The 11,682-nt window shown below is 40.7% G+C and overlaps 2 protein-coding genes across 2 annotated transcripts; both read left to right on the forward strand.

Annotated features, from left to right (window-relative positions):
- The first annotated feature begins 3,805 nt into the window (after window positions 1-3,805).
- On the forward strand, window positions 3,806-4,881 carry mt2 (metallothionein 2). Its single transcript, XM_083917157.1, has 3 exons — window positions 3,806-3,982; window positions 4,099-4,164; window positions 4,654-4,881. The coding sequence occupies exons 1-3, from the start codon at window positions 3,958-3,960 to the stop codon at window positions 4,743-4,745; spliced, it is 183 nt and encodes a 60-aa protein (XP_083773283.1). The 5' UTR covers window positions 3,806-3,957; the 3' UTR covers window positions 4,746-4,881.
- A 3,569-nt stretch (window positions 4,882-8,450) lies between these two features.
- On the forward strand, window positions 8,451-9,494 carry steep1 (STING1 ER exit protein 1). The gene has a single exon (XM_083916186.1). The coding sequence runs from the start codon at window positions 8,544-8,546 to the stop codon at window positions 9,219-9,221; it is 678 nt and encodes a 225-aa protein (XP_083772312.1). The 5' UTR covers window positions 8,451-8,543; the 3' UTR covers window positions 9,222-9,494.
- Window positions 9,495-11,682: the final 2,188 nt, after the last annotated feature.

The following is an 11,682-nucleotide window of genomic DNA, read 5'->3' on the forward strand; positions in this document are numbered from 1 at the left end:
GAGACATGTCAATATTAACAGCAGCCTTAATGTGTTTCATTACAGTACAGTTATATCATTTAGTTTACAGCTCAATAAACATGCTTGTGTGTACAGTATTTCTTTAAAGTGAAGTTAATTAATACCATATAATAATAGATAATCTGAACACGATGGTGAATTTTTTAATAAGAGCTCCTCTTTCCACTCTATCATTTTTGTAGCTGTTATTTTTTAATCCATTATCATTTATATTACTTCATGTATAGTATATGTACTGTATACTTTTCTAAATTGTTAACAGGTGCCTCAGTATATAGTGATCCTGTTTACGGTCATGTTATGTGTTCCTGCAGATTGTACTGCATGTTTTGTTGCATATCAGTGTTTGGCACTCTTCCCCTTTACATTCATTATAAATATTACAGTAAATTGGACAACTGTATATTATGTTTACATTTATTACTTCCATTCATAGCTTCACTGTTTCATAGGTACAATGTTTTTGTGGATGTTGGTAGACAAAATGCTGATTATTTCTTAAAATGTGCACCTTATAAATGGCTCCAATAGGAGTCCATGTAGAACCACTGAGTCATTTATTCTTTATTCTTTGTTTGGATCCTTATTAGCTTCCACCAATCACACTTTATAATTAAAACAAAACAACTATATCAATAAAACAAACACAAGGTAGCTATATTCACAAAACAAAAACAGACAGCAAAAACACAACAACAACTAAAAAGTTCTCTGTTAAATATATAAATGTGTAAATGTCTCCCTCTAGAGCTCTGACACAGACAAACCCCTCTGTGCGGTGCTCACTGCCCTCATGTCTTACCAACCACACTTGGGATTCATAAACAAACACATTGATACCTTTGTGTTAACGTTACCAAACAAGAAGCCGAACAGTCTTAACAGACAAAATAAGGAATCAGGGCCTCGCAAAGTGTTTTTGCATTTATTATACTTACAATAGGCCTCCTCACCAACATCTTGTTTAAATAATTCCTCATGATCACCACAGATGAGTGTAATCAAATAACTGATGCAATCACAAATTACAGAAACGGACACATTAAAGTGCAGGCTAAACAATAATGCTAACTGTCACATCCTGTTACTTGATGTTCCTTCCTAACATGTTAGGTTATAATATACTGTATGTTGTGTTTCCCCTTAATAAGCCTAAAAAAATATATTCCCATTGAAGGTTTTAAACTTAAATTGAGGGAAATATTGAAACCCCAGGGTAGGCCTACATAGAGTTTACATTTATCTTATATACTTTTCTGTTTCATTTTATAGGTTATCTTTGAAGTATGTGTACGTATCCTTGAATAAACCTACCAGCATCTAGTTTATATAGCACATTTAATACTACAGGTGACTCAATGTGCTTCACAATTAAAATTAGATTATGCGTAAGAAGCAATAAAAGTATTAAAAGCATAACATAAAAACAGGCAAATGTGTTTTTTGTGCTTCAAAAACAATGTGGTAGCATCCAAGTTTTTGTTGGACTTGAGGCAAAGATTGTCCAGAAGGTAAAAATCAACCAGATTCTGATATATTCCCATTGAAGGTTTTAAACTTAAATTGGGTGACATATTAAAACTCCAGGGTAGGTCTACATAGAGTCTACATTTATCTTTTACACGTTTCGGTTTTATTTTATAGGTAATCTTTGAAGTATGTGGGCTCTTCATTTTTATTTAGAATAAAGCTCTCTTGGTTTGGACCACTTGTCTACACGACAGAAAGTGCAGCTGGCTCAAGGCTCGGTGTGAGTTTTAATTAACAAGACATTAATATGAATTTAGACATTCATTAATATATTTAAATCTAGGCACAGTAATCACATTCCTCCGTTATGTGGACTGTGGTTTATGCGACTGACGTGATTGATATTATAGCTGTTTCGAAAACTACTATTTCGTTACACTCGGTGATTCACATCGGTCACATCTCATAACGGCTCGTTGACACAATGACTTAAGTGGAAAAACACTGGTCAGAAGGTGGCGAGCGCAAAAAATGCTGCCTTCAGGCTCCCAGCAGAAGCTCTTCATCCGGTGACAGAAGATAAACAGTGAGCCGCCTGTGGTGATGCGCGCGGATAAACGAACATTTGACCCCACTAGCCTACAGCCATCCACATAATATCTGGAGCACGGAGCATAAAGACGTTGTTGTCATGCGAACTCGACTCGTGAATAAGATATTTCCTACAGCACACGGATCCCGAAGGCACCATATGACAATAGTCTATTTACTTTGGTTTGCTCACGAGCGCCGGGTGAAGCTGCCGGGTGCAGAGCCGCGTAGGGCAGCGCGCACACCACCACGGATCTGGCGGTTTGTTTGTTTGTACCGTGTGCACTTTGCACAGATCCGAAATCCCCGAGAGGAAACATGACTGGACAAATGTGAGGGCGAAATAAAATCATCCGTGAGCCAAACGGGAATGTTGAAGGTCACCGTGACTTTAACACTTTCATTATCGAGACAGTTAATCACACCTGTGGGTCTGCATGACTGTAAAATAACAGACTGGCAACACACATTATAGGTCCTTCAGTGTAAAAGTAAAAGTATAGCCTAATCCAGCCAGCCCTAATCCTGTTAAACAACTTTGTCATTCGGTAATGGATTGTTTTAGGCTATTAGTTCAATTTTATTTATCTATATAGTATTTGACAGAGGCAGTGCATATTACTGAACATTTCTGTAAATATACCAGATTTAGCTAGTTTTCATCTGCAGTCCCTGGCCATGTGTAACAATAGGCTCCCCTTAAAGGCAAATGACAACAAGGGTTTTAAAAACAACACATTAAGATGAGAATTCTGATAAAACATTAATCATAACCACATATCCTGTAAATATGCAATAGTCCACGGCATGAAATACATTAAGCATGCCGAAAAAAGAGTCCGCATCAGTCAAATACAAATAGGGGTAAATAGGTATAGCCCATGGCGAATATGCTCATCACATAAAGGAAGCAGCCCTCCAGAGCAAACTGGGTAGTGTTAGGAATGTGTAGTGTATAAATAGCCTTTTTTAATATCCTGTGAAATACTGTAGCCTAAAATAGTCAGACAACTACAAACTACAACTCCCATTTGATTAATTAAGTATATGCTATACTTTAAAGTAATTACACCTTTTTTTTAAAAGGACTTGCATATCTCGTCATTTAGATTGTCAATTTGAGCAATTTGTGCAAAATGGGCTTTGATTTATTGAGTACATATCTAATTACATTAGTCTACTTAAAACATTTTGCCCACCACCCCACACCTTTTAAAATTTCGAGCGGCCATATGACTTGTTTCTTTGCGCCCGTGAACAAGACATAAATATGACCTTTCATTTTCTTAAATCCGTGCGCAATATGAGCGCATGACTCTGTGCATACCGCAGTTCGTAGCATTTCCACATTAGAATGTGCAATTTCTCCCATGTAACCCCAGCTCACACGCAAAAAGGAAATTATAATATCTTACTGAGACACAGGTGCCACTTAGTGTCTTCATGAGCTTCCTGAAAATAAAAGCCCATAGACTTTAAGGTAGCCTACATATTGATAAACTCTCGTAACCCGTGCTCTACTGCCATAAATAATGATGTTTTCATCGTGTAAACATGTTGTTTTTCCGGGGTTTAGTGCCGCCAAAGGGGGAAGGGGGCTCTTCTGTAATGATCACAAAAACCGCCTACTTTGTCCTGGGAATCTCTCCTCTCTCGCTTCTGGGTGGTTAACCAAGAAGTCGTGTGCACAACCGTCTTTGTAGTCATCAATTACGTGCCAGCGTGCAGCGTGACAGGCGCAGTTTGCACCCGGTGCTGTTGTTCCAAGCACGCTATAAAAGGGCCGCCCCTTCTGTGGAGAAGCATAACATTGACTCTTCTGATACCAGAGACTCAGCACCTTTACCCGAAGACCAGAAACATCATCTGAGAAATATGGACCCTTGCGACTGCTCCAAGAGTAAGTTTTCCTTTGTGAACTGTTTCGTTTGGTCTTAATATATCTCATGGTTGTAGTTTTGTTAGACTGTCATTAGCGGACGGTATGGGCCTGACCAGGCATGGTTTTGTTTCCAGGTGGAACCTGCAACTGCGGAGGATCCTGCACTTGCAAAAACTGCTCCTGCACCACCTGCAAGAAGAGTAAGTCCAATTTCATCCTTGCGTCGATTCTATGAGGAGAGTAATTTAGACTATTTATTTTAACAATCCCCTTTCAAAGTGACCCAATGGCTATGTCCAAATGGCTCTTATAATTTTCCCTCCGAATCCTCTTATATACTTTTGAAAAATATATACATTTCCTCAGCACGATGTAAAAAATGGCCTCACTAGTGACGTCTAATTTTATAATTAGTCACTAGGTTTTTGTCTTTCTAGTGCAGAACCTGAAATCTCTTAACCATGAAGTGTAGCAACTGCCCAGGTGGCTCTAATTGGCCTAATGAGCTGCAACTAAAGGTGTAAATTTCAATTACACCCAAACCTCACTTTTTTCTTTTTGCTGCCTTGAATATGATTTGACTTGCACAGTCTTTAAATGTCATGTAATCTGCCGCTTTCTGGATCCCCACACACTCCTAGACCAGAGTACTTAATCACTGGTCAGTAACTAATTTATTGTCTTTGCAGGCTGCTGCCCATGCTGCCCATCCGGCTGCCCCAAGTGCGCCTCTGGCTGCGTGTGCAAAGGGAAGACTTGCGACACCGGCTGCTGCCAGTGAGAATCCAGTAACATCAGCGATGTTCTGCCCTTGTGATGGAGCCTGTGCAAACTACTTGACTTGATTACATCTTCAAATGCCTAAACTGTTCATTTTGTACTTTTCAATGTTGAAATAAATGTTTCTTTAATGCGGATGAGCTGTCTTGGTCTGGCTTTATCAAAGCAGTGTATTAAGTTTCAGTATAAATGAGACTGTTTCGGATGTGGTGCTGCAGTGTAAAGTCACCTGATCAAGGTCACACCCTCAGGGAGGTAGTATACAAAGCTCAGGTTAAGGCTGCAGTGTTTGGTCCTGTTTTAAAAGGAAAACCCTTACATGTGGAAGCGTGATAAGCTCTCAATTGACTGAGAGATGGGGTGCAATTTTCTTGAATAAACCTACAGGTCATCAAGTTTATATAGCCCATTTAATACTACAGGTGACCCAATGTGCTTCACAATTAAAATCAGATCAAGCAAAAGTATTAAATGCCTAAGAAACAGGAAAAAGTGTTGGTTTTTTTGTGCTTCAAAAAAATGTAGCAGCCGAGTTTTTGTTGGACTTGAGGTAGAAAAAAAACAATCATACTGATACCTTCAGTCTCAAGGTGTAGGTGTTTGAAGAAACAAATTATATGTACATGTCTTTTTAAAAAAAAAGAAAAAATTATCCATCCGATATATCAGACGATGATACTGGGTCCTGGGTGTAATGCGTGGAGTTCGATTCCCTTAGATGGGTTTATGTTTTGACCCAGGCCTCCGCGGAAAGTTATAACCACGCGGAACAAAAGGGAGACACTTAAGTTTCGGGTGGGAAGAGTAGCAGTGACGGACACCGGAAGTGTTGCGTCACTTCTGTGTTCAGGACAGCAGTCTTACCAGTGTTTTCGTGGTCGTTGCGTTTCAACAACAGCATTTAATTCGTCTGTACCGGCATTATAATACATGTGAGTGCGTAAACATGCCGAAGGTCGTGTCCAGAAGTGTCGTATGCTCGGACACCAGAGACAGAGAAGAGTACGATGATGGAGAAAAGCCTCTTCATGTCTACTACTGCCTGTGCGGTCAGATGGTGCTGGTGCTGGACTGCCAGCTGGAGAAGCTGCCCATGAGGCCCCGGGACCGAGCCAGGGTGATCGACGCGACCAAACATGCCCACAAGTTCTGCAACGTGGAGCAGGACGAAAACGCGTACCTCAAGAGGGCCGAGGGCATCGAGAGGCAGTACCGCAGGAAGTGCGGCCAATTTTTTCTTTTTTTTTTAAAAAAAGGACTTGCATATATCGTCATTTAGATTGTCAATTTGAGCAATTTGTGCAAAATGGGCTTTGATTTATTGAGTACACATCTAATTACATTAGTCTACTTAAAACATTTTGCCCACCACCCCACACCTTTTAAAATTTCGAGCGGCCATATGACTTGTTTCTTTGCGCCCGTGAACAACACATAAATATGACCTTTCACTTTCTTAAATCCGTGCGCAATATGAGCGCATGACTTGTTGGTCTGTGCATACCGCAGTTCGTAGCATTTCCACATTAGAATGTGCAATTTCTCCCGTGTAACCCCAGCTCACACGTAAAAATGAAATTATAATATCTTACTGAGACACAGGTGCCACTTAGTGTCTCCATAAGTTTCCTGAAAATGAAAGCCCATAGACTTTAAGGTAGCCTACATATTGATGAACTCTCGTAACCAGTGCTCTACTGCCATAAATAATGATGTTTTCATCGTGTAAACATGTTGTTTTTCCGGGGTTTAGTGCCGCCAAAGGGGGAAGGGGGCTCTTCTGTAATGATCAGAAAAACCGCTTACTTTGTCCTGGGAATCTCTCCTCTCTCGCTTCTGGGTGGTTAACCGAGATGTCGTGTGCACAACCGTCTTTGTAGTCATCAATTACGTGCCAGCGTGCAGCGTGACAGGCGCAGTTTGCACCCGGTGCTGTTGTTCCCAGCACGCTATAAAAGGGCCGCCCCTTCTGTGGAGAAGCACAACATTGACTCTTCTGATACCAGAGACTCAGCACCTTTACCCGAAGACCAGAAACATCATCTGAGAAATATGGACCCTTGCGACTGCTCCAAGAGTAAGTTTTCCTTTGTGAACTGTTTCGTTTGGTCTTAATATATCTCATGGTTGTAGTTTTGTTAGACTGTCATTAGCGGACGGTATGGGCCTGACTTGGCTTGGTTTTGTTTCCAGGTGGAACCTGCAACTGCGGAGGATCCTGCACTTGCAAAAACTGCTCCTGCACCACCTGCAAGAAGAGTAAGTCCAATTTCATCCTTGCATCGATTCTATGAGGAGAGTAATTTAGACTATTTGTATTTTAACAATCCCCTTTCAAAGTGACCAAATGGCTATCTCCAAATGGCTTTTGTAAATTTCCCTTCGAATCCTCTTTATATACTTGTGAAAAATATATACATTTCCTCAGCACGATGTAAAAAATGGCCTCACTAGTGATGTCTAATTTTAAAATTAGTCACTAGGTTTTGTCTTTCTAGTGCAGAACCTGAAATCTCTTAACCATGAAATGTAGCAACTACCCAGGTGGCTCTAATTGGCCTAATGAGCTGCAACTAAAGGTGTAAATTTCAATAACACCCAAACCTCACTTTTTTTTTTTTATTTTTTTTTTTTGCTGCCTTGAATATGATTTGACTTGCAGTCTTTAGAATGTCATGTAATCTGCCGCTTTCTGGATCCCCACACGCCCCTAGACCAGAGTACTTAATCACTGGTCAGTAACTAATTTATTGTCTTTGCAGGCTGCTGCCCATGCTGCCCATCCGGCTGCCCCAAGTGCGCCTCTGGCTGCGTGTGCAAAGGGAAGACTTGCGACACCGGCTGCTGCCAGTGAGAATCCTGTAACATCAGCGATGTTCTGCCCTTGTGATGGAGCCTGTGCAAACTACTTGACTTGATTACATCTTCAAATGCCTAAACTGTTCATTTTGTACTTTTCAATGTTGAAATAAATGTTTCTTTAATGCGGATGTGCTGTCTTGGTCTGGCTTTATCAAAGCAGTGTATTAAGTTTCAGTATAAATGAGACTGTTTCGGATGTGGTGCTGCAGTGTAAAGTCACCTGATCAAGGTCACACCCTCAGGGAGGCAGTATACAAAGCTCAGGTTAAGGCTGCAGTGTTTGGTCCTGCTTTAAAAGGAAAACGCTTACATGTGGAAGCGTGATAAGCTCTCAATTGACTGAGAGATGGGGTGCAATTTTCTTGAATAAGCCTACAGGTCATCGAGTTTATACAGCCCATTTAATACTACAGGTGACCCAATGTGCTTCACAATTAAAATCAGATCAAGCAAAAGTATTAAATGCATAATAAACAGGCAAAAGTGTTGTGTTTTTTTTGTGCTTCAAAAAAATGTAGCAGCCGAGTTTTTGTTGGACTTGAGGTAGAAAAAAAACAATCATACTGATACCTTCAGTCTCAAGGTGTAGGTGTTTGAAGAAACAAATTATATGTACATGTCTTGTTTTAAAAAAAAATAGTTATCCATCCGATATATCAGACGATGATACTGGGTCCTGGATGTAATGCGTGGAGTTCGATTCCCTTAGATGGGTTTATGTTTTGACCCAGGCCTCCGCGGAAAGTTATAACCACGCGGAACAAAAGGGAGACACTTAAGTTTCGGGTGGGAAGAGTAGCAGTGACGGACACCGGAAGTGTTGCGTCACTTCTGTGTTCAGGACAGCAGTCTTACCAGTGTTTTCGTGGTCAGGGCGTTTCAACAACAGCGTTTAATTCGTCTGTACCGGCATTATAATACATGTGAGTGCGTAAACATGCCGAAGGTCGTGTCCAGAAGTGTCGTATGCTCGGACACCAGAGACAGAGAAGAGTACGATGATGGAGAAAAGCCTCTTCATGTCTACTACTGCCTGTGCGGTCAGATGGTGCTGGTGCTGGACTGCCAGCTGGAGAAGCTGCCCATGAGGCCCCGGGACCGAGCCAGGGTGATCGACGCGACCAAACATGCCCACAAGTTCTGCAACGTGGAGCAGGACGAAAACGCGTACCTCAAGAGGGCCGAGGGCATCGAGAGGCAGTACCGCAGGAAGTGCGGCAAGTGCGGCCTGCTGCTCTTCTACCAGCACCAGGCGAAGAACAACCCGGCCACCTTCATCGTGGACGGAGCCGTGGTGAAGTTCGGCCAGGGCTTCGGCAACACCAGCGTCTACAGTCAGAAGCAACCGGAGGCGCCCAAGAAAGTCCGTGTGATGATGACCAAGCGGACCAAAGACATGGGCAAGTTCAGCTCCGTCACTGTTTCCACCATCGACGAGGAGGAAGAGGAGATCGAGGCCAGGGAGGTGGCGGACTCGTACGCGCAAAACGCCAAAGTGATCGAGAAGCAGCTGGAGAGGAAGGGCATGAGCAAGAGGAGGCTGCAGGAGCTGGCGGAGCTGGAGGCCAAGAAGGCGAAGATGAAGGGCACCCTTATTGATAATCAGTTCAAATAGGGGAGACTTCATGAGGGGGCACACTGTGACACAAAGTTATCCTCATCCACAGTGGATCAGTGTGTTATCCGTCCAGTACTGGTCAGTCCTCTGTCTGGCAGCACTGGTCGCTACTCCAGTACATAGTGGGGACAATGTCAATAGCACAGGACTGATGATTTGTGCAGGTTTTTCATGTTAAGATGGTGAGGTTGTGGACATTTTAAATTTGTTTGAAATGTTATTTTGTACAAAAATTAAAAGACCAAACCTGTTTGGAATTTTTTTTTTAAACATTTGTTCTGTGTTTATTTTTCCCTGCCGTGTCTGACTGTAAGTCCTGCTGAAGACTTCAGGTGTTGAAATTTGTGAGTTAAAGGTCACTGATCTTAAATACTGTCAAACTGAAAATGGGTGTTGATGCGCACTTCTTAAAATGTCTTTCTGACTGAGACACTATGCTAAAGGGAATTTATATGTAAACATACTAAAGATGAAATTATGAATTGATTCAATTCTGAGAAGGGGCACACCTGAATAGCATAGAGCCATTATTAAGGTTATTACACAGACAGCAGCAAATTTGAGTAACATAACAATCACTCATAAAAGAAACCACTGACTGACAGAATCAACATCCACAACATTCAATTTTCAATTACATGTTTTAGATGGCTACTTTCAGAAAAATATGTTGATTTTACATGAATTTTAACACTAAATTTAATAAATATGCGAAAGTAGAAGCTGAAAAGTTTATCGAGGAAAAACAGCTTTATGATGTATGCTTTTGTTAAGGGGAATTAGAGAAATGATCAACTGGTGTACTTAAGTGAACACATGTAAATGTTAAATGGATATCAGAAATAAATTATTAATAAAATGCTTTTATAAAATTCACTTTTACCACTTTTCACCATTGTGGTGAGCTGTGTTGACACCAGTCTTAAGCTGTTACAATAAAACTGGAGGGGGTGGATTCTCATGAGAAGTGCTAAACACCTGTGTGAGTGACAGAAGTGTTTTAATCTTCATACGTCACTGCAAGCAGACACTGAGGGTTCTACAGAGACAAAGTCAAGTCATTTACTAACTCAAAGTGCACCAAATTCCTGTGACCCCAGTATGTTTGGTGCTTTAGCCTCAATATAAACTTGTTAAAGCTGCTATAACTTGTTGACCTCAAAGGGGTGATGCACTGTTGCTTCACATGCTGGCCCTGAACATTTAAAGGGTAAATCATCTACAAGACAACTTCCTTTTTATAATGAAACAGTTCACAATAAAAGGTTTAATAAAACTTTATGATGGTAGTAAAATTCACAGCATGTGACATTCCCTTGCAAAAAGTAATTGTGAATATCTCAACCTTGCAAAATAAAGGTGTTTTTCCTGCCTTCGGCCCAATGCATATTGTGCAGGCATAGTGGATGGTGGAACTAAAGTATGTTGATCATGTGGGAATTCAGTATAAATATTAGACATGTGTATTTAGTCGATATGTCATTAAAAGTTACCTTGTTTTTTAAAAAAATGTAATTTTCCTAACAAGAAATAAATAACTGTAGGCGCATACAAAACCTCAAAATTACAAACTACTATGACATGATGTTGTATTAACAATTAAGAGCCTTGAAATGAAACCACAGAAATGAGAAATACTTGGTTTTGCACTGGTGTTTAAGTAACCAGGACTGTAAGTTGTGGACTTATGTGGACTTGATCTTCAACAGGGGGTCTGGGACCCCCAGGGGGTCTTCAAAATTACTGCAGGGGGTCCGCCAAATTGTTTGATATCTTTCAAAAATTAATATTTAATGCAACGTATTATTAGCAAAGAAACATTTATGAGAATAAATAAAAACATTGATGATAGGTTTACTTGCCTCTAGGCAAGGTAGCCACTAAGCTTCCAAATGTATGTTTAACATGAACATATGATGTATAAATATATGAATATGTTAATAATGATCATTGTAATATCTTAGTATTGTATGCACCATAAAAGGCTGTGTCTATAGACTTTAGGCCAATTTACTTCTGGCATCCATAGAGTATGGCATCCAAGAGTATGGCATCCAAGAGTATGGCATCCAAGAGTATTGTGAAAAAATAAACATGTCTCTAAAAGAAAAGTGCCAAAAGTCTTGGGAGGAGGAAATGAAAGGCAGGGCATATTTTTCAGTGCCAGAAAGTGAAAGTAAAGACAAGTGCACTTACAGGTGCAGTAGAAAGGACTCAGTCGTAATCTCAAGATTGAGACTTGGGACACTGTGGGCTTAGGAGTGGGCTGGCTCTGATTGGTAAGCATCCTGCTGGCAGACGTGAGTGTGGAGATAGTGAGACATTAAAACATGTACTACTCAAGTGCAAAATATACTCCAGTCAAAGAAGGACTCTCTTTAGGAAGCTTGGGCAGATGGGGAAACTGTTTGTAATATGCACACACTTCTAAATCAGGATTCTTGGGTTAAAACAAAGA

This window comes from Echiichthys vipera, assembly GCF_963691815.1.
Source record: "Echiichthys vipera genome assembly, chromosome: 7".
Lineage (NCBI taxonomy): Eukaryota > Metazoa > Chordata > Actinopteri > Perciformes > Trachinidae > Echiichthys > Echiichthys vipera.

Excerpts from the sequence above, each read along its gene's own strand:
- steep1 (XM_083916186.1), top strand. The coding sequence starts at position 8,544 with ATGCCGAAGGTCGTGTCCAGAAGTGTCGTATGCTCGGACACCAGAGAC.
- mt2 (XM_083917157.1), top strand. The coding sequence starts at position 3,958 with ATGGACCCTTGCGACTGCTCCAAGA. Across the intron at positions 3,983-4,098 it reads CCCTTGCGACTGCTCCAAGA|GTGGAACCTGCAACTGCGGA; the intron begins GTAAGTTTTCCT and ends TTTTGTTTCCAG. Across the intron at positions 4,165-4,653 it reads CTGCACCACCTGCAAGAAGA|GCTGCTGCCCATGCTGCCCA; the intron begins GTAAGTCCAATT and ends TTGTCTTTGCAG.